Source organism: Simochromis diagramma, unplaced genomic scaffold (assembly GCF_900408965.1).
Source record: "Simochromis diagramma unplaced genomic scaffold, fSimDia1.1 OVJJ01000176.1, whole genome shotgun sequence".
Taxonomy (NCBI): domain Eukaryota; kingdom Metazoa; phylum Chordata; class Actinopteri; order Cichliformes; family Cichlidae; genus Simochromis; species Simochromis diagramma.
In genome coordinates this window covers 8,056,351-8,080,675 of record NW_024386892.1, presented here as the reverse complement: position 1 = coordinate 8,080,675, position 24,325 = coordinate 8,056,351, and the positions used below count along the sequence as shown (strand labels likewise).

Sequence of the window (24,325 nt, the reverse complement as noted above, 5' to 3'; positions counted from 1 at the left end):
GTATGATTTCTATACATTTTACGTCAGATAAAAACTTTGTTCACAAGATTCAGATAATTATTTATTAAAAGCTAGACATTTTAAATGAGAATAAGAAAGAAAAGTATTTCTTTGTGCCCCCCTCTCCCTGTTAATGCCCTACCTGCCCCCCTGGCAAAACTTTGCTAGACCCGCCCCTGCACAGTTACCAGCTGTCAGCTACTTAGAAAAGGATCCTGGTGTTATTTGTCTCTCCGAAACAGTTCATAACTTCCCTTCAACTCATTCATGTCACCTAAAAGGTAAACCTGTTTCTCCATCACCTGTTCAGCTCTGATGATTCAGTAAGGACATCTCCTGGTTTCACCTTCATGTTTCCCTCTCACTAGGGTGGCTGCGGCTACAATGTAGCTGCCATCACCAGTGTGTGAATGTGTGTGTGAATGTGTGTGTGAATGTGTGTGTGAATGGGTGGATGACTGGATGTGTAAAACGCTTTGGGGTCCTTAGGGACTAGTAAAGTGCTATACAAATACGGACCATTTAGGATATCCAAACCGACATCATGACCAGCAGCTTTTACAGCTGTGGCTCCAGCAAAGATCAGCTGATACTAGAAATTAATATTAAACACATTCTAACAACAGCTGATCAAGCTTAAACGTGCTGCTGTTGTTTAGCGCGACATCCGCTGGTTTCCTCTTTCTGGCGCAAAGTGGGCGATAAACAAACAAGAGAGACGATCAGCTGATCATTGATCAGTTTCATGATTGAAGTAGGAACAGGAGAGGGCGGGGGAGAGAATGAGAGAAGAAGAGGCAGCTGCAGCGTAAAGACAGAATAAATCCAACTTTGTGTCTTTTTTTCATTATAGCTGAAAAAAACTATGTCTCTTCTCAGCTCAATACGAAACGCGTAACATTTTCTCTGAATGCGGGACTATTTCATTTTTACGGGACGGTTGGCAACTCTACTAACTAACCTTATGAATAAAGTTCACTATCAGTAACATCATAGCACCCACCCAGCTGTATAGAAAGTTCGTCATGCTAGCTAGCACGCAGTACGAGTTATTGTAACTGACTGTAAAGAGTCAGCACAATGACAATAAACTCCACCTAAACTTGAGGATTGAGAGAACAGCTGTGGATTGAAAGAAGTGTTGGAGTAATGTGTGTGCTCAACGCATGATTCATGCAATCCTGTAGATACATATTTGCTATCAGTCACCTTCTCAGCTGTTCCGTCACATTATTGTCTCCTTTAAATCAATATTGTTTTTGTGAGGTTTTGTTTTATTCCACTGCGAACATTATTTTTGCAGTTTTCTACTTGCTGATGTTTTCTTTGGTTGCAAGGTGTTTGACTTGTCTGGACCACTGTACCAACCAGGTTGGGAAAAGATACAAGCACGCCACAGGAGACCACCTGTCCTCTGTGGTGCCCACACATGTGACGGGCCCCACCTCCTGCCCCCCAATACCTTTATTAAACAGTTAAGATAGAAGCAGAATCAGAATCATTTATTATTCACTGAGGCAAAAATCACAGTTTTTGGCAACAATTCAGATTGTAATGCAGTCATCTTATCGTTTTAGCCCGTTCTGTTATTGCCCTGACAATTCTATGTCTGATAGAAATGTTTGATATTTCTGTTTGGACCCAGAACCTCCAACGTTTGTGGTGCCACCGCAGCCAGTGGAGGCCATGCCAGGCTCTAACGTGACGTTCTCAGCCATGGTGAAAGGCAGCGCCCCTCTCAAACTCAAGTGGTTCAGAGGGACGAAAGAGATCGTAGCTGGACATGGCTACGATTTCTCCCTGGATGATAACAAAGTTCTATTAGAGCTTTACAACGTGGACAAATCTCATGCTGGAGAGTACACCTGTCAGATCATTAATGACGCAGGAAAAGAAAGCTATCCAGTGAATCTCACTGTCAAAGGTTGGCCAGAAAGAACTTATTTCTTATTTCACTAAAAAATATATATTTTTAAAATGTGGTTAATCCCAGGTAAGGTTTGGGTAACTTTGTTCCTTTGTTACCTTTGGTTAATATTAAAACACGTACGTGTGACAGATATTTTAAGATCAGGAAAGGGGCAAATATCTTTTCAGTGGCACCACACACCTTTCTGTTAGCAACATTAATTAGTTAAATGTAATCGACTTTAGGTTTTTCTTGTCTATAAATTTCTTCTAACGCAATCATTTTAATAACATATTGTGTTTTTCAGAGCCAGCAACTTTCTCAAAGAAGCTGAAGGACATATCAGTTGAGAAGGGCAAACCATTAACCCTGGAGTGTACATACACGGGCACCCCCATGATCACTGTGAGCTGGTACAAAGATGGCCAGCAGATCTTTGCTTCATACAAATACAACATTACCACAACAGAAAGCTCCTGTATCTTAGAGTGTCTCAGCACTGATGACAAGGAGGCTGCAGGAAAATACTGCTGCCAAGTGTGCAACGATGCTGGGAAAGACACGTGTGAGGCAGTGGTTTCTATCCTCGGTTAGTACAAGATCACTGAACCCACTCTGTTTGGGTTCATTTGTTGATTTGTTCCTGCAAAATATTCTTGGGCAAGCGTCCGATGCATCCACCAGAGTACAAATGTGTGTGAATGTTAGATAGAAAGAGCAACACAAACTGAATAGTTAAAAGAATGAAAAATGCCTCTTATTAGGTAATAATCGAGAGTCAAACTTTATACTCTCTTCAGAGCCGACCACCTCAACAAAACCTTTCCTTCTGATTAGGCAAATCAGGAGACTCTACTTAGAAGCAGTGTGCAGTGGTTGTAAACCTGCAGTAATAAGTAACAAACTGATATCAGCACATTGCAAAGGTATAAAAATATGGAAACCTCAAACATACAGAAGCCAGAGGTTTTGCATTATGGATGTTACAGTCGCCCACTTTTATTCAGTAAAATTGCATATAAGACTATATGATGAGGAAAAGCCTGATAGTTTAATCTATAAGCAATAATACATACAACCACACTCAAAGCAAGACTTATTATATGTGTAGCTGTCCCAAAGCCTGCAGATCTGATTTAATTTACAGTGTGTCCCTATGTTTTCTGGCGTTTGCACACACAGAGCCACCATATTTTACTGAGTCACTGGAGCCCATGGAGGTGACAGCTGGAGATGCTGTCTGTCTGAAATGTCAGGTTGCAGGCACACCTGAGATCAAGGTGTCCTGGTTCAAGGCTGATGGCAAAGTCAGGTCTAGCCCCACCTGCAAGCTGGAGTACACAAAGGGTGTTGCCTGTTTGAAGCTAAGTAAAGCCACCAAGTCCGATATCGGAGAGTACACCTGCAAGGCAGAGAACAGGATTGGCTCTGCTTCCTCCAGCTGCAGACTCAATGTGCAAGGTAAAACCTAGTTTTCCAGAGTACTGAATTTACACCTTTGTAAAAATCACTGGCTTTTCAGACTAATGTCTGCCATGTGTTTATCTTTTCCAGAAGCTAAAACGCCACCATCATTCCCAAAGAAGATCACCAGCCTGCAGCAAACTGAGGGCCAGCCAGTGCGCTTTGAGTGCCGCGTGGCTGGCTCATTGCCCATCGAGGTGTCCTGGCTGAAAGACGGCAAAACTCTGAGCCAGGGGGAGGAGTTCTCCATGCTGTACGATGATAACACAGCTGTTCTGCAGATCAACAACAGTGAGATGAGGCACTCTGGGGAGTACACTTGCGTGGCCACCAACAGTGTGGGCTCAGCTTCATGCAGAGCCAAGCTCACTCTGCAAGGTGTGTGACGCATGACTGGATGGTTGATTCATTAATACTGGATGCTTATGAAGCAAACAGCGTAATGTTTAGATATCTCACCATCACTTACTGATTCTGACTAGACAAAAACGAGTCTTCTATTTATTGTGAAACTGTGTTAGGAGACCTCATGACTTCTGGTCACTGCTCCTCACGTTTCTGAAAATGCCCCGCTCTGTTGTACTTAACTACCTTTCTCTTTCACGTTCTAGACGTTCTAAATGTCTTTTGTTTATTATTTTTGACAGCACTTTGGTCAGATGGTGCTGGGCTGTTTAAGGCCCCAAACTGTTTAATCGTGTCCATCTAAAGATTTGTTCTTTTATCTTCCTTTCATTCATTCGCCACTCTGCAGAACCCAGATACCCTCCGGTATTTGACAGGAAATTGTCACTACAGGAGGTGACAGTGGGTGACAGCATTGAGCTGGAATGTCACATGACTGGTTCTACCCCCATTAAAGTCACTTGGTCCAAAGACCACAAAGATATTCGCTCTGGGGGCAATTATAAGATTAGCTGTGTGGATAATACACCTCACCTGACCATTCTGAAGGCAGATAAATCAGATACAGGGAGATACTTCTGCCACGCCTCTAATGACATGGGGAAGGACTCTTGTTCCTCTGATATCACTGTCAAAGGTATTTGAACCTGGGGCACACTCATGCCATCTCGGCTCTCTCTTCTAAAGCATTCACTGCTCCCCTTCTCATCATTCTTACTTTCTTGTCTTGATTTCAGAGCGCAAAAATCCTCCAGTGTTCACCAAAAAGCCCTCAGAGCACATCGAGGACATGGAGGGCAAACTGGTGAAGATTGAGGGCCGAGTCTCCGGGTCGCAGCCCATTTCAGTCAGCTGGTTCAAAGATGACATGGAGATACAGAGTTCTGACAAGTATGACATCAGCTTTAAGAGTAATGTGGCAGTGCTGTGCATTAAAAACAGCCAAGTGATTGACAGCGGAAGGTACTCGTGCCAGGCCTCTAATGAAGCTGGGAAAGCCTCCTGTGATGTCACTGTTGGCATCTCAGGTATGTTTGATTTAAAGTCGAAGCGTAATTGATGCTCACAGAATGACAGCTAGCAGGAATGATTAAAAAATGACTTATTTAGTGGTTTGGTATGTTTATCGAAGTCTCTGGTTTTCTTTATTCCGTTGTTATAATCTTTGATGATTTGGACTGTTGGTTAAACATCTTGCTTAAATTGTTAACTAATGAAGGCTTCAAGTCAGACTTTTTCTCCTCGTGTATATTTGCTTTTTAAACCGGTTATTCGAATTTACTTTGAAGTCTTTGTTTAAAGGTCTTCAGATGTGCTTACATAGTTCATGAATCTGAGCACTGACAGCAGTACAGTCAGCTAAATCAGACTGGCTTATCTCTCTTTCAGAGGCCAAGAAGCCCCCAGTGTTTGACGTACCTCTCAAACCAGCAACTGTGGATGACGGCGAAAAGCTAATTCTCAGGTGCCATGTCTGTGGATCTTCCCCTCTGAAGATCCAGTGGATGAAGGACAGGAAGGAGTTGACACCATCCAGCAGCACTAGAATCAGCTTTTCTGATGGCACAGCATGTCTGGAGATCAGCACAGTCTCTAAACTCAATGCTGGTGACTACCTCTGCAAGGCTACCAATGAGGCTGGCAGCGAATTCTGCAAAGCCAAAGTCACTGTCAAAGGTAAAAAAAAAAAAAGGTTAAATCCCCTCAGATCTGTACTCTAAGATTTTATTTATTTGTAATTGTTTTTATTTCTCAAAAGTTGAAAAATTCAGATTTTTGTTGCTTTTGAGAATCTTTCATTTGTAGTTTGTCATCTTGCAGAGAAACCTGGAGCAGCTCTGTCTCCTGCTGAAGCTCCAGCAGCTTCTCCATCCAAAAAAATGGACAATCTGTTCTTCATTGAAGAGCCTAAAACTGCACACGTTACCGAGAGTGAGGGTCTCAACATTTGCACAATGCACAATCCAAATGTGTAAAAACGTAGGCATTTCTGATCTAACTCCTCTACCTGTTGCTCACAGAGGGAACCGCCACCTTCATCGCAAAGGTGGGTGGTGACCCCATTCCCAGTGTGAAGTGGATGAAAGGGAAGTGGAGGCAAGTGACCCACGGTGGCCGGATCTCCATTGAACAGAAGGGCCAAGAGGCCAAACTGGAGATCAGAGAAGTGACGAAATCGGACTCTGGTCAGTACAGGTGTGTCGCCTCCAACACACATGGCGAGATCGAGTGCAGCACTGACATGCACGTAGAGGAAAAGAAGGACGTAGTGATGCTTGAGGGAGACCTCCGCGCTAAACTGAAGAAGTGAGTTTAGAATCTGACAACACAGAATCATTCAGACTGAAATGTCGTTTAAATGTTGTTTAATTTTTCATTGTCATTTTGTTTATCTTTAAAAATGTATGACATCTCCTTGTTCTCAGAACTCCATCAAAGCAAAAGAGCCCACAGGAGGAAAAAGACATTGACATAGTTGAGCTGTTGAGAAACGTGGACCCGAAAGAGTATGAGAAATATGCCCGGATGTACGGTATCACTGACTACCGAGGCCTACTGCATGCAATTGAGCAGCTCAAAAAAGAGAGAGCTGAAGAAAGTGGAAGACAAGTAAGGGTCTCCACAATCACTTGGTCTGATGATTTTGAATCTGTGGATGTCTAATGCGCTTGTTTGTGTTGCTGACAGGAAGTAGACCGTGGAGACAGAGAGTCTGATGAGGACATGGCCAGGCTGGTGGCTGACCTGCAGAAGAGGATGGAACGGACTGAGGTCAGGACATGTGCAAAGTCTGTTTTGAAAACCAAAGCTTTACTGTTAATGCAACTTGAAATTCATCGTTTCATAATGTTTGTAAAGAATTTAGAAATGGATTTCAGAGAGGAAGATGCAGTAAGGTAAATATAACTTTTGTTTGTGCAGGTCATCAGTATAAAAATAAAAATAAAGGAGATTTATTAGCTTAAAGGTAAAAATTCACCAGTAACATCAATTTACAAAATCTTTCTGAAGCTGAATCTTACGGTGGCCCTGAGAGGCCAAACGGACTGAAAGCATCTGCAAAAGCACACACAAAACACAAACAGACAAAAAGACAATACAGAAAACAATCAGAAAGAAAACGGAAATGTTTCCGCCAAGTCATCGTGTCCCCTGAAACACTTCTGTTTTCCTTTCTGATTTTTTTTGTAGTTTTTCTCATGTGTTTTTCATCCCCGTTGTCGTTTTTCTGTTTCCATTGTGTATTGTGTGCTTTTGCAGCGTTTTTCTATTTGCTGGTGTTTTCTTAAATCTGTTTGCCCTCCTAGGGCCACCGTAATACTCTTACGCCCACAGTAGAATCCAAAGTTTTACATTTTGTTTTAGTTGAATCACAGTACAATTAATATTTAACTTTATTGAGTAAAGCTTTTACTTGCAACTGTCGGAAAGAGTTGCTTATTTAATCGTGAACTGGGTGTCTACAACTCTCTAAAGTGTTTTCCAGCAGCAATTAGAAATCTCTCACTGATTTTTTTGTTAGTCTGCTAACTTCTTTTTACTCCCCTGAGCCTTTTAGTAGATACACCTATGGTATCGATTTCAAAATCCTACGTTGCCTTGTTCTCAAATGATCACATTTACAAGATTTTCAGAAAACTTGACTTCTGACCTTTGACCTTGAGGTCAAGGTCACTGAGATTTGAACTCATCTGAGATTTTTAGCATATTCACCTTTGTATCAATTTCAAAATCCTAGGTGACTTCCATCTCAAGTTATTACAGCCACACAATTTTCAGAAAACCTGACCTCAGACCTTCAGGTCAACCAAGACAGCCCTACAACTTCCAGAGCCAAGAACTCATGGTGAACCTCACACACCCTAGAGGACCTGCCACCAAGGATTTCTAGGAGTAACCAAGTGGTGGAAGGTCTCCACTTTCATGGTCTCAGAATCTCGTCTCCGCTTTTCGCAGATAAGCTGCTCCAGCTCACATTGCAGCAGTTCACAGCTGAGTGTGAAGCGGTGGGAATAAGAATCAGTGCTTCAAAGTCTGAGGCTGGAAAAGGGTGGAGTGCCCACTCCGGGTCAGGGGCGAGTAGGAGATCGACAGATTAGTGCTACGGCTGCAGTGATGCGGATGCTGTACCAGTCCGTTGTGGTAAAGAGAGAGCTAAGCGTAAAAGAAAAACTCTTAATTTACCGGCCAATGTACATCCTTACCCGTACCAACGGTCATGAGCTCTGGGTAGTGGCTGAAATCATGGATACAAGCGACGGAAGGAGTTCAGCCATCCGGGTGAAGTGTTCTAGACAAGTCCCACCAGGAAGAAGCCCAGACAGACCCAGGACAAACTAAGGACATTATATATCTTGGCTGGCTAGGGTAAGGGACGTCTGGGCTTTTCTGCTTAGGCTGAGTCCTAGATAAGCGGAAGAAAATCAATGGACTTCAGAATTATCACAAGCACAAGATTTTCAGAAAACTTCACCTATGACCTCAGACCTTGAGGTCAAGGTCACTGAGTTTTGAACTCATCAGCGATAGTAGATACACCTGTGGTATTAATTTGTAAATCCTACGCCTTGTTTTGTTCTCAGGTTTCGCATTGACAAACTTGGGTATCCACGTGACACACCCACATGCCCGGCAGGGTGTGCAGGTGGGGCGACAATACCTTATACGCCTTTTACAGCTGAAGGCTAAAAATCCTCAAAGCATATTTAAAGGATAATTGGCTTTGTTATTAATGATAAGACCAGTGGTTGATGTGCCGTTGATGTGTTTTTGTCAGTCAACAGTTATGGGATACATTAGCATTTATATCAGTCCAACTTTATTCTGAAATCGTTGCAATGGTCTTTTTTGCTGAATTAACAAAACTAATGTTGGTACAGGGTCAACATTGCAAGTAATCAATTACGTTGTAGCCATAGACCAGGTTTATTTTCTTTGGTCCTTAACATATGTTGTGCACATAAACATTATTAGAAAAAGCTGTTGAGCCATCAGAGAATCTTTCCTTTACTGCAGCGTACAGTTAATAGAAATAATCACAAGGATGAAAAACTGTTTGTCTGGCATGTACTTCATAATGCTCTTTGTCATTATTGCAGCCTGTCACTGTGGTGAAGGACATTTCCAATCAATCTGTCTTCATTAATGAAGAAGCAGTGTTCGAGTGTGAGATCAAGATCAACTACCTAGAGATCACGCTGTCCTGGTACAAAGGCACACAGAAACTTGATACTAGCGACAAGTACAATATCACCATCAGCGGCGACCGCCATCTGCTCAGGATCAAGAACTGCCAGTCATCTGACCAGGGCAACTACAGGGTGGTGTGCGGGCCCCACATATCCAGTGCCAAGCTCAGTGTCATGGGTCAGTACTGACAGCTTTACTGCATCTGTTAAAAAGTATCTGTCGTTTGATAAAGGGTAATTAGCATTTCACCTCGGTAGTTGTCTAGTTTAGCTTAGAGGCTTTAGCTTTTAAGTGGTTGTAAATGTTCTGTCTTCTTGGCTGATTGAGAACAAAGCCTCCTTACAGTAAAAACTCGATTATCTTAAATAAACTATTTTGTTTTGACTTCATTTTTGTTTTTATGTGTTTTGTCTTTTAGAGGTGGAGGTTGAGAAACATCTACAGGACACAATGGGTAAGGAAGGCCAGTCATGTACTATGTCTTGTCAGATGTCCATCCCTAATGTAGAGGCTCAGTGGTTTAAAAATGGAAAGCAGTTAGAAATGAAGGACAGGTACACATCTGAGGTGAAACACAAGGTTCAGAAGCTACTGATCAGAGACCTGAAGCCTGAAGACCAAGGAAGATACACCTGCAAGTACCAACAGCTGGAGTCTTCAGCAGACCTCTGGGTGGAAGGTTTGTACCTGGAAACCATCCTGCAAACTTATAGACATGTTTTACGTAGTTCCCAGTTACTAACCTCTTTTGACTTCCATTATCAAACTCTTAAAATAATGTTGGCAATTTGAAGATTGCCCTCTTTTTTCCTCTTTGATTTTGTCCTTCTCTTTCATAACTTTCTTCATGATCGTGTTCCAAAAACATGCCCCATTGTCCCATTTGTTGTATTTTTACATGCATTTTGATAACTGTCCCATAAATGATGATCATCATTTTTAACCATCTAGATGATATTTTGATGAAAAATGACCATTTAGCTATTGTCATACACTCCCAATTGTGATGCCATTTACCCATTCCCGTCTTTATCTTTTTTTTAGCTGAACAAATTCATTTCACCAAACGCATCCACAACATCGAAGTCAATGAGCGACAGTCAGCCACCTTTGAGTGTGAAGTGTCCTTTGACAATGCCATTGTTTCATGGTACAAAGACACCTGGGAACTGAAAGAGAGCCCTAAGTACAACTTCAGAAGCGAGGGCCGAAGACATTTCATGGTCATTCAAAACGTGACCGTTGAAGACGAAGGTGTGTAGTGTGCCATCAAGCTACAAAGGCTCGTCACAAAGTCCTGTAGATTTTTTTCCTCGTTGTTTGTTGAGACCTGAGTGTAAAAGATCTTCATTACTAATTCCTTATAGGCGTGTACTCAGTAATTGTGAGGTTGGAACCCAGGGGAGAGGCTAAGAGCACAGCTGAGCTTTATTTGTCTGGCAAAGGTACAGTTCAGAGTCAGGCAACACTTTTTATGCTTCTGCTCACCTTTTATCGAAGTGTTTAACACTCTGTTTATTCTATATTTTATTTTTCTTTTTTTTTTACAGAAATTGAATTAGCAATGGTCCCCATTGGTAGGTATTTTATTTTCAAGACCCTCGATGACTTTAATCATTCAGGAACATCTTTGGAAAACCTCTTTCTGCCCTCTTTATCACAGTCAGATATGGACACAGTCCACCACTCTAGTTCACCACTGCAGGTTTTTACGAATTCAGACACAATCAAAAATGATCTGACTCTTACCAGGTTCTAAAACTAGGCAAATGCAACCTCAGAGGAATAGCATCACATGACATATTACATCATGTCATAATGTATTTAAAAGATTTAAGGCAAAATTTAGGACCAATGTGTGAAAAATAAGCCCACACTGTGATTCACTAGCTTGTAGAACCACTTTTTTGAACTATTTTCTCACATTGTTCTGGGTGAATCTCCTGTTGCATGACCCAATTTTAGCCAAATGGCTTTACATTTGACAATATCTGTGTGCAATGCCTGTGTTCATTTGAGCCACCATTAATCATGGAGTCTATGTTAAACTCACATGGCTGCCAGGTGCCCAAGTCCTGTTAGCGCAAAACAATGATCACGGCTTCTGATATGATGTGTTTGGCTTTGGTTTGGTAGACCGGGTGTGGTTTGACTAGGAGGAAAAGGCTGCCCAATCTAAAGTGGTGTTCTGTTATTGGACTTCTATGATAATTACAGTGTGTCCATAACGAACACATGTTCAAGTATAAGGGTGTTCCTAGGTGGAGGTGACACCAGGACACGCTAGGTTGCAGGTTGGTGATTAATTTCATATCTGTGTCATGAGTTTAGCTGTCAACTGATCACCACCTGGTAGTGAGTTGGATGAGGTGAGAGCAAAGGATGCTGGCCATGCACGCCCAGATATATGGGGAAGGTGCATTGGGAGCATCTAGCCAAAGCCCTGGTCAATTTCCACTTCGGGCATAACTTTGAATACATTCCGAGAGAGACTGAGGGCATTGAGCCATTGGGGCAAGCATAGCAGATGGTGGACACTGGAGCTAAAGAGAGCTGTTAGAGGGACTCCTAGTGGACTTGGTTAGCCTGTGGCGTCACAAATACTCCTCATAGAGGAAGCAGAGTCTGGGGATGAGGTGGATGATTTGCAATCACTAGAGGTGAGTTTACTGGGATAAGACAGCTTCTTGTAAGTGGTAAGACCCCAGGGTGGAGATTTGCCTTGTTCCTTAAGGCTTTGGATGTTGTGGGACTACACTGATTGACACGCTTCTGCAACTTTGCATGGCACTGTGGGGTGATGCCTCTAGATTAGAAGACTAGAGCGATGGTTCCCTGAGCAAGGTTCCTTAAACGGACTCAGGCGCACACCAGGAATTCCTTGTGAAAGAAGACAGTGCGTTTATTTACAGTGAAGGAAACACCAGGTGAATATATGTACAGAGTGCCAGTGAAAAGGCGGTCCGGGGCTCCAGGGTCCACAGGGACACAGAGGATGAGTCAAAAACGCACCTCTCTCTCTCCAGAAAGTCCAACACCTCTCTTTCGCCGCTCCTCTAGCTCACTCGTCCAAACACAGTCACAAACGGGTTCAGGGATGATGCCGATAGCCCAACGAACCAAGAATAGCAAAGGTCCGCCATCTTAAGTACTGCTTTAATCCACTGGAATCGGCAGCAGGTGTGATGACAAGTGCAGGTGCGTGGGCCCAGGGCGGGAGCCCGCAGTGAGCACCGCCCCGGCGGAGGGAAGAGGGAGAGAGAGCAAAACAAAAACAAACATGTCCCCTGACACGGAGTCAGCTGGCGAGACACGGGGACCATGACATATGGTCTGTATTATCAGTAATGAGTCAGACCTGTCCCCACTGGCTGTTGGACTCTGTTAGTGGTTTTTCAGTGATTTTGTACATAATGTTTGTGGACAAAATTTGTAGACATAGCTAAGAGGCAAATTTTGACTTTAGTGGCCTCAGGGACTCATCTATGTTTCTCTGCATGATGAGTTTCTCTTGGCTTCATCACATGGTCGTTTCCAGCCTGCACTGAGCTGTTTTACAGGAGAGTCTGAAGATGTGGCAATGAGAATTACAACCTACAGGTTTTTCTTATCTGGAAAACTGTGAGTTCCTGTCCCAAGTAGAAAGGGTCTGTCTCAGGGTTGTGTTCCTACAGTAACCGAGAGACGAGTGGCGTGGCAGCAGTTATTAGGAGTCATTACCAATTTGTTGTGGTGAACTGAGAGCTGAAGGTGTTGACTAGTAATTTACGTTACTGCCCTCACCTATTGCAGTTCTGAGTAGTGACTTAAATAACGAATGACGGTAATGAGCTTTCTTCAAAGGGTAGCTCGGCCCTTCTTTAGAGACAGGGTGAGGGACTCAAAAGAGCAGCTCTGCTCAGAGAAGCTGTGGCAACTTCTGCACACAGGAACCGGGCGAGGTGGCTCAGGCATGTGAGGAGGATACCTCCTGGTTGCTATATTAGGTCTTCTGGGCATTTACCACAGGAAGGAGACCTTGGGGAAGACCAAGGACAAATTGGCTATCTTTAAGACGCCTCAGTCACCCACCCGAAGAGCTGGAGGTGGTGGCTAAGGAGGCTCTGAGCTTGTCTGGGCATGGATGGATCAGTGGGTGGATGTCATTGCCATTTGTCGTTTGTCCTTGAGGGGAATTTGATGTCCAGTCCTGGGATTTTTCACTTGCTTTCCAATTCCACCTGAATGCGTCAGATTAGCAAACTGCTAACACTTCTGCTTTTACAGTTGTAGACATACTTGTGTCGATCATCATTTAATCTATTGAATGTGAGCAGCAGCAACTTTCTGTTACTTACATGCTTTATTCCTATAAAGGAAGTAGGGGTATTTCATACTGTGTCTGCCTTTTTGCTCAGTGTTGGTTAAATATGTAATGACACAATGTATATTGTTGTTCATCTGAGGTTGTATTTGACCAAATTTAAGACCTTCTAGGACCAGATGCATTTTTCCATTATCTATAACACTATTATCTATGATTTTATAAAAGTGAAACCAACTAGCTTATTTTTGGGAAGCTGTTAAAATGTTGAACTTAAGGTCCAGGCCTAAAGGGCCGGATATGGAGTTACTAGTTTCAAGTTAGGTGGTTAGGTATGGTACCCACTAGCCTGTGTTACTACAGGACTACGCTAGCTGGTTGTACTTAATTGATGTTATGGTTGAAATGTGCCTATCTATACTTTTTATCTTGTAACTGGCAAATGCTACCAAGCAAGAGGATTTTCCAAAATGTCCTACACTTCTACTCACACAGTGGTTTTGTTTTGTTTTTAATAGTTAACCAATAGTTAACCACTTAACCAAAACAAAACTTTTGGTACCATACTCTGTAGATATGCCAGATTCCTCTGTTCAGAGGCCTGAAGTGCCTACGTCAGTTGCAATTCAAGGTAAGGCATCATAAGCAGCTCACTTTGTTCCATTTATTACATCAGGGAATTTACAGAGCAGTTTCTGTTATAGAAATTTCATAGTAGTTTTGTGGCCCACATAGAATTAAGACAATGTTTACCTGACTATAACAATGAAATGGAATAAAAATGTTTTTTGTCTTTTAAAGAATCTTATGAATTCTATCATTATGAAGAAGAGATTGAAGGTATTTACTATTTGTTTTTATGCTCCTGCGTTTTGTCTTTTTTCCTGTTAATTTGTATCTGTTCTTCTTTCTTTCTTTGTGCCTAATGTTCTGAATGTGTTTTGTTGTCACTTTGTAACTTTAATCCAGTTTTCCATCTTGATGCCATACTCACTAACTTTTACTTATGTTTTGCCATTTAACATTAAAAGTGTGTGAGTCTGGTTTTAGGGATGAGATTTATTACATAAAATACGTCGTGTTCAGTTCTGTTCCATTAGGTTTAAGCACAGTAAAATACATTTTGCACTCTTGCTTTTACACTTTTTGGATTTTGGCTAGGCTTAGTAAGAAAAGTACAATATTAGGTAAGAGTTCTATCTCCACCAGCTGAACAACAACAAGTATATATGGACCCTCTCCACACACACATTTGTATTAGCTTTTTCTATGCATGTAAATGGTGTTTGGTGTGTAATGGATCACTAAGAATAGAGCTTTTAAAAAAAGTCGTTCCAGTTTGAAGATTTTAAGAAGTTCAACTTCTGTTTTTAAACGAGGACAAATAAAATGTAGATTTTTGTCCTGCATCTCAAAGATGTGCAGCTTTATCTCTTTTTTTCTTTAACATCAGACTGTACAGGTGTTAGGGTATTGATTGGCCCGGGCTTGAGGCCTTTGACTGGCCAGCAGTTTTGTATGATGTGCTCATCATGCTCTTGTCAGCACAATGTTGAGAGCATGCACAGCAATACCTGTGTGCGTTTGAGCCACATTACTCATGTCTATCTTGACATTTGTCTTTTTTTAAATGTATGTTTTTTCTTATCTTATATATTTGTGTTTGCATACGTCTCTCTTTTTTATCCCTCATTTCACTACCAGCCTTTGTGTGCTTGTTTTTTTAATAACCACTTTTGGTTCAGTAACAGCCTAATATCTGATGATCTGTTTTTGGTTACTGTTGACCTTCTGAATCTTTTAGTTTCTTATCACAAATACATTGTTCTGCATTATCATTCTGGCTACTATCAGAGTGCTTTGCACAGTTTAGGTTTGCACTGATCTTTTGACCTCTCTTGTCCCATCTAAAACACACCACACACTAATGACCAAATGCTTTAGATTGCACTGACTTATGTCCAAATGCTTAAAAAGCTTATCTAGAAATTCTGAGCTTAAAAGAAAAAAAATAATTAAAAGTGTTGGATTCCATGTTTGACTTATGAAGACTTAAGAATGTTTATGTTTTATGACACTTACAGTGGGGCAAAAAAGTATTTAGTCAGCCACCGATTGTGCAAGTTCCCCCACCTAAAATGATGACAGAGGTCAGTAATTTGCACCAGAGGTACACTTCAACTGTGAGAGACAGAATGTGAAAAAAAAATCCATGAATCCACATGGTAGGATTTGTAAAGAATTTATTCGTAAATCAGGGTGGAAAATAAGTATTTGGTCAATAACAAAAATACAACTCAATACTTTGTAACATAACCTTTGTTGGCAATAACAGAGGTCAAACGTTTACTATAGGTCTTTACCAGGTTTGCACACACAGTAGCTGGTATTTTGGCCCATTCCTCCATGCAGATCTTCTCGAGAGCAGTGATGTTTTGGGGCTGTCGCCGAGCAACACGGACTTTCAACTCCCGCCACAGATTTTCTATGGGGTTGAGGTCTGGAGACTGGCTAGGCCACTCCAGGACTTTCAAATGCTTCTTACGGAGCCACTCCTTTGTTGCCCGGGCGGTGTGTTTTGGATCATTGTCATGTTGGAAGACCCAGCCTCGTTTCATCTTCAAAGTTCTCACTGATGGAAGGAGGTTTTGGCTCAAAATCTCACGATACATGGCCCCATTCATTCTGTCCTTAACACGGATCAGTCGTCCTGTCCCCTTGGCAGAAAAACAGCCCCATAGCATGATGTTTCCACCCCCATGCTTCACAGTAGGTATGGTGTTCTTGGGATGCAACTCAGTATTCTTCTTCCTCCAAACACGACGAGTTGAGTTTATACCAAAAAGTTCTACTTTGGTTTCATCTGACCACATGACATTCTCCCAATCCTCTGCTGTATCATCCATGTGCTCTCTGGCAAACTTCAGACGGGCCTGGGCATGCACTGGCTTCAGCAGCGGAACACGTCTGGCACTGTGGGATTTGATTCCCTGCCGTTGTAGTGTGTTACTGATGGTGACCTTTGTTACTTTGGTCCCAGCTCTCTGCAGGTCATTCACCAGGTCCCCCCGTGTGGTTCTGGGATCTTTGCTCACCGTTCTCATGATCATTTTGACCCCACGGGATGAGATCTTGCGTGGAGCCCCAGATCGAGGGAGATTATCAGTGGTCTTGTATGTCTTCCATTTTCTGATGATTGCTCCCACAGTTGATTTTTTCACACCAAGCTGCTTGCCTATTGTAGATTCACTCTTCCCAGTCTGGTGCAGGTCTACAATACTTTTCCTGGTGTCCTTCGAAAGCTCTTTGGTCTTGGCCATGGCGGAGTTTGGAGTCTGACTGTTTGAGGCTGTGGACAGGTGTCTTTTATACAGATGATGAGTTCAAACAGGTGCCATTCATACAGGTAACGAGTGGGGGACAGAAAAGCTTCTTACAGAAGACGTTACAGGTCTGTGAGAGCCAGAGATTTTCCTTGTTTGAGGTGACCAAATACTTATTTTCCACCCTAATTTACGAATAAATTCTTTACAAATCCTACCATGTGAATTCATGGATTTTTTTTTCACATTCTGTCTCTCACAGTTGAAGTCTTTCTTTCTTCCTCCACTTCTCTCTCACACTTCTCAGAAAGAAAAGAAAGGGGTTTATTGCCAAATGTTGAGCAGGTTTACAACATTAGGAAATTGCTGCGGTGCTTCAGTGCAAACATAGTGTCATAAATAGCACTTAAATAGACATGAAAAAATAAAAGTAGGAATAAGAATTAAAAGTGCTACGTAGAAAGATATATACATGAGTGCAGGTGGTGATCAGTGCCAAACATGGAATGATGCAGTGACACAGCGTAGGGTCATGTGTTAGTGGCGGGGACAGTCATATGGTTATTGTTCATGTGTCCAACAGCAGAGGGGAAGAAACTGTTCTTATGGCGAGAGGTTCTGGTGCGAATGGACCGGAGCCTCCTGCCTGAGGGGAGCAGGTCAAACAGACTGTGTCCAGGGTGAGAAGGGTCAGCTGAGATCCGAGCTGCACGCCGCAATGTCCTGGAGGTGTACAGGTCCTGCAAAGATGGGAGTCTGCAGCCAATCACCTTCTCAGCAGAGCGCACAACACGCTGCAGTCTCTGTTTGTCCCTGATAGTGGCTCCAGCGTACCACACGGTGATGGAGGAGGTGAGGATGGACTCGATGATTGCAGTGTAGAACTGCATCATCGTCCGTGTTGGCAGGTTGAATTTCTTCAGCTGCCTCAGGAAGTACATCCTCTGCTGGGCTTTCTTGATGACGGAGGTGATGGTGGGCTCCCACTTCAGGTCCTGGGTGATGGTGGTACCCAGGAAGCGGAACGAGTCCACAGAGGTGATGGGGGTGTCAGTCAGGATGATGGGGGGGAGTGGGGCTGTGTGCTTCCTGAAGTCCACAATAATCTCCACTGTCTTCTGGGCATTCAGCACCAGGTTGTTGTGGCTGCACCAGGACACCAGACGTTCAACCTCCCTCCTGTAGGCAGACTCATCCCCGTCCGAGATGAGCCCAATAACGGTGGTGTCATCTGCAAACTTGATTAGCTTGACAGACTGGTGGGTGGAGGTGCAGCAGTTGGTGTACAGGGAGAAGAGCAGAGGAGAAAGAACACAGCCCTGAGGGGAGCCGGTGCTGATGGTCCGGGAGTCCGAGACATTCTTTCCCAGCCTCACATGCTGCTTCCTGTCCGTCAGGAAGTCAGTGATCCACCGGCAGATGGGATCAGGCACATTCATCTGGGAAAGCTTGCCTCGGAGATGGTCTGGAAGGATGGTGTTGAAGGCAGAGCTGAAGTCCACAAACAGGATCCTGGCGTAGGTTCCTGGGGAGTCCAGATGCTGCAGGATGAAGTGTAGGGCCATGTTGATGGCGTCATCTACAGACCTGTTGGCTCTATATGCAAACTGCAGGAGGTCCAGGAGGGGGGCCGTGAGGGTCTTGAGATGGGAGAGAACTAGGCGCTCAAATGACTTCATGACCACAGATGTCAGAGCCACGGGTCTGTAGTCATTTAGTCCAGTGATCCTAGGTTTCTTGGGGACAGGGATTATGGTGGAGGACTTGAAGCAGGCAGGCACATGACATGCCTGCAGTGAGGAGTTGAAAATGCCAGAAAACACTGGGGCCAGCTCGTTTGCACAGTGTCTGAGGGTGGCAGGAGACACGCCGTCTGGGCCGGGAGCTTTCCGAGCATTCAGGTTCTTAAACTGCTTCCTCACATCTGCTTCATGAATAAGTGTACCTCTGGTGCAAATTACTGACCTCTGTCATCATTTTAGGTGGGGGAACTTGCACAATCGGTGGCTGACTAAATACTTTTTTGCCCCACTGTACCTTCGATCTTGAATCTTTGTGCATGTGTTTTTCCAGCAGTTGTAAGAGTTGCCATTGAGGAGACAATGGAGACCAAACAAGTTCAAATGAGAGAGGAAATCCCAACAAAAGGTACAGCAGAGCTGAGCACATTCTGTCTTCCCCATCTTCTGCTTTCCCTCATCCTACAACTGTGTCTTTTTGTTCTTTTATTACATTATCTACTGTAGTGGCGTTTTCAGTTTTTAAAATGGCGCCGTGTATTCTGCTGCACTTCTCTTCTTCACCTAATTGTGTTTTTTTTTTAATTTCCCAAAGTTGAGGAAAGGCCTGAAGAGAAACCAACACCAGCATCACCACAGAGAGGTACTGACAAACTGTTGATGTTGACACGTAAATGCTTATTAATTACATTTCTAGCTTCTTTTGTTTTTACTGTTATCTCAACTATACTTTGTGTTTGTTTGATCTTTTACTTCCTAAACCTCTTTAATGTTGCTTGACCTTCACTTAATTTAACTGCACATTTGAAGAGCCTGAAGCCAGAAAGCAAGTGGAGGAAAAGATTGCTGTGGTTTCAGTCCCAGAAAAGGATGTTCCTGTTCCCAGAGGTAGGGATTCCTACAAATGTCTTTAGAACATCTTTGCTAAGGGCAATCTGTTGTCTTATTTGATTATTATATGTTTGAATATTTCCTTAAAAGAAACAGAGGAAGTTAAAAGGCCGACTGCTTCCCCACCTCCACCTACTGAGAAGCCTGGAGTGCCAAAGAAAGGTACTTCATGTTGTTTAATGTTTCTTTGATGTCTTATCAACTGTGTGCCACACTATACAGTTTCCCACCACGCTGAGTCAGTCTGGCTTCATTGAAACCTTTATCTGTTTTATATGTCATGCTGTTTCTATACACGATTCTGGTGATTTTCTCATTCTCTGAAGCACTTCTTGCAAAATTATAGATTCTCCTGCTGCTTAATCCTAACAAAGAATGTTTTTACCCATTTAAAGATGAACCCAAGCCTCAGGTGCCAGCAGACTCCAAAGTAGTGGCCCCTAAAGCTAAGCCTGAAGCTGAGCCCAAGCCCAAACCCAAAGCAGAACCAGAAGCAAAGCCAGTGCCTACACCCAAAGCAGAACCAGAAGCAAAGCCAGTGCCTACACCCAAAGCGGAACCAGAAGCAAAGCCAGTGCCTACACCCAAAGCAGAACCCAAGGTTAAACCTGAACAAATCCCCGAGCAGGAGCCTGAAGCTAAACCAGTACCAGTAAAGAAAATGGTGACGCCACCATCCAAAGGTATTTCCTGTTTTGTTTGGATGTTTGTGTTGAGTTTGTAGTCTACTGTGTATGCTTCTGTCTTTAGTATTAAGATCTTCAAACTGTTCATTTAGCTTCAAGAGTGGAAGCGAAGTCTTTGTCTTTGTTTATCTAAACAAATCTAAATGTTGCTAGTCCCTGAAGAAGCTGCAAAACCAGATCCATCAAAGACCAGGCGCAAGCCAGCTGAAACCAGGCTAGAACCAGACAAACCTAAACCAGAAGCTCATAAACCCGAGCCTTCTCTAACAAAACCAGAACCAAAAGAACCTGCAGTGGTTCCCAAGCCTGAACCTGTGGTGAAAAAATCAGAAGCAGAAATAACAGCACCAAAGCCTGTGGTGCCAAAACCGGAACCCCCAGTGACCAAACCAGAACCAACTCCTGCACCAAAGGAACCTGCAAAAAAAGGTAATATGGCTGTGGAGTTTTTCTTAATGTGGTGTTTTTTCTTTAATCTTCTTAACTCCACTGTCCAACTTTAACTCATCTGAGGTGTCTTCACATTAGTGTTTTTGATGGTAGTGCGAACAAATCTCGTATTAACCTTTGAGTACCACAGATTCTTTTCAGGGATTTATCTGTGAGTACATTTTGATGTTGATATCTGCCGACTGCATATTTACCTAACTATAATAATTATTATTATTATTATTATAATAATGATAGTAAACGGAATTTTATTTTGAAGCATCAGAAGAACCAGCAAAGAAGGAGGTTTCAGCTCCAATCCAACCACCCCAACCTTCACTTGCACAACCAGAAAAGTTTGAGACAGAGGAACAAGCGCCACAGAAGAAACCTGTGGCAGTTAAAGGTACCTGAAGCTAATTCAGTCATCCGGAAACTTCTAACTAAAACCAAAACTCTCATACTAACCCTAAACTCTTCAGGTTCTGTGGCATATTATTTTATAATGGCTAACCTCTCTCATTTTGTTGCTGCATGTTGTGATCGTTCTTGTCTTGCACTCGATAGAGTGTTTCATTGTTCTCTAATGAAACTCTTCAACTTGAATTTGCTAAAAGACTTTTAATATATGCCAATAATACTCTTTAAAGTTCCTGTGGAGGAAAAAATAACTGAGCTTCCAAAAGCAGCCAAGAAAGCAGAGCCTGCTGTCGTTCCACCAAAGGAAGAACCAACAAGGAAAGAGAAAGGTACATTTCTATTTCACATATGAAGTTTCTTTAATACAGGGGCAGACTTCATTCACTGTCTTTTGAGTCTCTTTAAGTAAAGAAATGCTATGATGATATTTACTCATACCCAGCTCAAATTATTCATTTTATATCCAAAATGTACATTTAGAGGTGCCTTTCAATGTCTTTACTCTATGAGATTTCCTTTTTAACACACAGTCATATATTATTCTCCACAGGGTGACCCTTTTGTGTCTAAATGACTTCATGAACTTATAAAGGATTTGTTTCTTGTGTGAAAGCACATTTGTGTTCTTTATTGTCATGTCTTTTGCATGTTCTTGTGTCACACCCTCTTAAAGCTTTGAAGCTCGAACCTAAACCTGTACCTGAAAAAAGCTATCAGAAGGTGTTTGATGAGGTTGCTGTGTTGGAGCCTGAACCTGTGAAGCTTCCTGAGAAAATATCTGAATCAGTACCCGAGAGACGCTTGGAGAAAGTGCTGAAACCCGAGAAAGCCATGAAGGAAATTCCAAAGCTGGAGCCAGAAAAATTACCTGAGAAAGTACCAGAAAAACCACGTGAGGAAAAAGTCCCAGAGGAGGCTCTTCCTAAGAGGAAGCCTGTAAAGGTTCCTCAGAAGGTGGTTGAGGAAGCTTTGATTACTGAGAAGCAGACATCTGTAAGCACTGAGGAAATCCAAGTTGAGCTCATTTCAAAGAAGCAAACAGAGAAGATCTCTGTAGAGAAAACAGTTCACGTAAAGGCCCCTGATGCAATACCTGATGTTGTATCTAAGGCCAAGCCTAAACAAGAGGTAGAAGAAATTCTTCCTAAAGGTACAGCAGACTTCAGCTGTTTTTGTCTTTCTTTGTATCTTCATCATGCATGTTTGAGCATGAAGACTGCCAAGATTTGAACTGAAGCCAGAATCTCAACAATCACTTAAATGTTATCAAATGATGCTCTTTTATTTGAGTGTTTAATATTGAAAAACATTTGATCACGTAAAAAGAAATCTCTTTATTGTTCTTAATTATCACTTAAAGTTTTCAGTGAAAAGAAATGATTTTTTCTTTGTTACATTTCCGTCTTTAATGCAACAAGATAACAAAATGCTATCAGAGCTGAATTCATTTGGCCTCAGTGGTGAGGAGAATCAGTAAATGTGACATCTATCGATGTGTCATCAAATATTGGTGGTAAGAAATCCCAGCTGACTAAATGTGTGCATTGAGTTCAGACTGAACTGCTGCCACAAGGTTTTGTCAACATCTTCCATCTCTTGGCTTGTTTGTGTTATTTGACATGTGTTTGTTGACTGTCTACATTTTTCTCTTTCCAAATTGTTTTCTTCACCACACACCATCTTGGAATCAATTTTGATTCATTGCTTAAAAGAAACCGAAGCTAAGAAGATTGAGAGGATTCTGCACACAGAGATTGAACAGGATATAAAAATTTATGCTACTAAAAAAGGTACTACATGGATCTTAAACACATCTTATTCTTTAATGCTTGAAACAAGTGGATTGTCACCTAAAGCATGTGGTTCTTCATTTCTGTGTTGTCTCCTAACACTGATGATTGTCTTTGTGTTTTGCTGTCAAATCTTGGCGCCGCCACATGACGCCTCTTCTTCTACACCTCTTAAATCATCTCACAGCTGCAAGTTTTGAGAAGACTGAAGAAGAACAATGGGAAAGGAAAGGAGCTCAGGAGATACAGGAAATGTATTATGTGACAGAACAAGTACCTTTTACAGAAGCTGTCTGGGAGCGTGAACAAGTAGTAGAAGAACATGCTGAAGTCTGGTATGAAGATGTGGCTCCACTGGACAGGGCAGTGGTGGTATTGGTAGAAACAGATGTCTTAAGTACAACAGAAACACAGAGCCAACAAGATAACAGGTCTGAAGTGAGAGGTGAGCTATCTGCTACTGATACTTCAAAGAGGAAGGAAAGCAGCGTGGCTAAACAAAGAATCAGCCCGAAAAAACCTGAAGCTGTAGTTTTAGCCCAGGACTCTGAATCGAAGCTCACAATACTACAAGATAAACCTTCAAAAGAAAAAACAGAGTATTTTGTCAAGGCAGTTGAGTCACCAAGCAAAGAAATTACAAATGAAAGGAAAGACAGTGCATCAGTTAGCCACCAACAAGACAAAAAAGCTATACACGAAGCCAGCTTTGAACCTAAAAAGAGAGCGAAGAGCACTGAAACAGAAAGCAAAGAGAGACGCGCGAAAGAAAAATCCGAGGAGCCTACTTCATTCAAAGAGAAGGAAACACTGAAAGATGTCACGGTGGTGACAAAGGCAGATGAAACCAAACCTTCCTCGGTTGTGATCACCACAGAAGCAAGAAAACTGACTGAAAACCTGGAAGCTGAAACAAAGGCTTTAGCTGAAGTCACCTTTAAGGAAGCAGTCGATCGTGACGTATCAGTGACTCCACATGAAAAACACAGCAATGAAGTTTCAGAGATGACAAGAGCGCTGAGGGAAGACACAGTTAAAGGTAAAGAAGCAACAATGGTTCCCACTGCAGTGAAAATGGAAGAAAAGAGAAAAGAGGAAGCACTCGTCACCCCTGAACGTGAGCAAAGTGCACACAAAGTATTTGAAAAGAAAAAGGTGAAATCTGAGGAAATGTTTTATGCAGAAACAGAGATTGTTGCTGTAAAACCCTCAGTAACAGATACTGACGTGACAAAAATGATCAAACAGGGGTTGGAATTTGAATCTGTTTCTGCAAAAACTGAACTCAAATACAAGACAACAAAGGAAACAAAAGAATCTTTATCCGAGGATCCTCTTCAGACAGTTCCTTCAGTGCCATTAAAGCCAGACGAGAAAAGGATTCCTTCAAAAAAGTCTTCCAGAGGTACCAAACGTACCGTTCTTATTGCATTGTTAATCTGTACCTGTGTCATTCGACTCCATGTTTGCAGTCTTTGTTCTGGTGTGTGTTCAGACTGAGTCCATGATCAACCTCAGTTTGTAAACCTCTCTTCATGTCACATGTTCATAGTTGGTCTTTTTCATTCCTCTTAAAATCTTTTTTCCTGCCCTCTGTTATTCTACTAAAATCTACTCGTACCTTCCTTTGAATAAGAACTGATTCTTTTTTAAAGAAACAGAAGACACGATTCTCACTGCTGCTCCTGATGCTTTGTCGCCTGAAACACAAGTTGCAGCTAAAACAGAAAGACTAGAGAGAGGTAAAGTCGCAGCACATTTCACATCTTTTTTCAG

General features: G+C 42.3%; 1 protein-coding gene across 30 annotated transcripts in view; it reads left to right on the top strand.

The window, feature by feature from the left end:
* The window catches only part of ttn.2 (titin, tandem duplicate 2), a 226,054-nt gene that overhangs the window by 65,893 nt on the left and 135,836 nt on the right, over positions 1-24,325 (top strand). For 11 of the 30 annotated variants that reach the window (XM_040034145.1, XM_040034143.1, XM_040034160.1 and 8 more), the window contains 30 exons: positions 1,646-1,924; positions 2,217-2,498; positions 3,092-3,370; positions 3,464-3,751; positions 4,128-4,415; positions 4,516-4,806; positions 5,168-5,455; positions 5,600-5,710; positions 5,800-6,085; positions 6,205-6,388; positions 6,467-6,550; positions 8,878-9,145; positions 9,387-9,647; positions 10,013-10,222; positions 10,336-10,413; positions 10,519-10,545; positions 13,846-13,902; positions 14,073-14,111; positions 18,668-18,742; positions 18,929-18,976; positions 19,144-19,221; positions 19,315-19,386; positions 19,620-19,907; positions 20,064-20,339; positions 20,620-20,745; positions 20,990-21,088; positions 21,433-21,909; positions 22,472-22,549; positions 22,737-23,954; positions 24,205-24,291. In XM_040034145.1, the coding sequence (XP_039890079.1) occupies positions 1,646-1,924; positions 2,217-2,498; positions 3,092-3,370; positions 3,464-3,751; positions 4,128-4,415; positions 4,516-4,806; positions 5,168-5,455; positions 5,600-5,710; positions 5,800-6,085; positions 6,205-6,388; positions 6,467-6,550; positions 8,878-9,145; positions 9,387-9,647; positions 10,013-10,222; positions 10,336-10,413; positions 10,519-10,545; positions 13,846-13,902; positions 14,073-14,111; positions 18,668-18,742; positions 18,929-18,976; positions 19,144-19,221; positions 19,315-19,386; positions 19,620-19,907; positions 20,064-20,339; positions 20,620-20,745; positions 20,990-21,088; positions 21,433-21,909; positions 22,472-22,549; positions 22,737-23,954; positions 24,205-24,291 (6,522 nt within the window). The remainder of the gene's footprint in view (positions 1-1,645; positions 1,925-2,216; positions 2,499-3,091; positions 3,371-3,463; positions 3,752-4,127; positions 4,416-4,515; positions 4,807-5,167; positions 5,456-5,599; positions 5,711-5,799; positions 6,086-6,204; positions 6,389-6,466; positions 6,551-8,877; positions 9,146-9,386; positions 9,648-10,012; positions 10,223-10,335; positions 10,414-10,518; positions 10,546-13,845; positions 13,903-14,072; positions 14,112-18,667; positions 18,743-18,928; positions 18,977-19,143; positions 19,222-19,314; positions 19,387-19,619; positions 19,908-20,063; positions 20,340-20,619; positions 20,746-20,989; positions 21,089-21,432; positions 21,910-22,471; positions 22,550-22,736; positions 23,955-24,204; positions 24,292-24,325) is intronic. The other 19 variants (XM_040034161.1, XM_040034155.1, XM_040034154.1 and 16 more) reach the window with 15 other exon arrangements.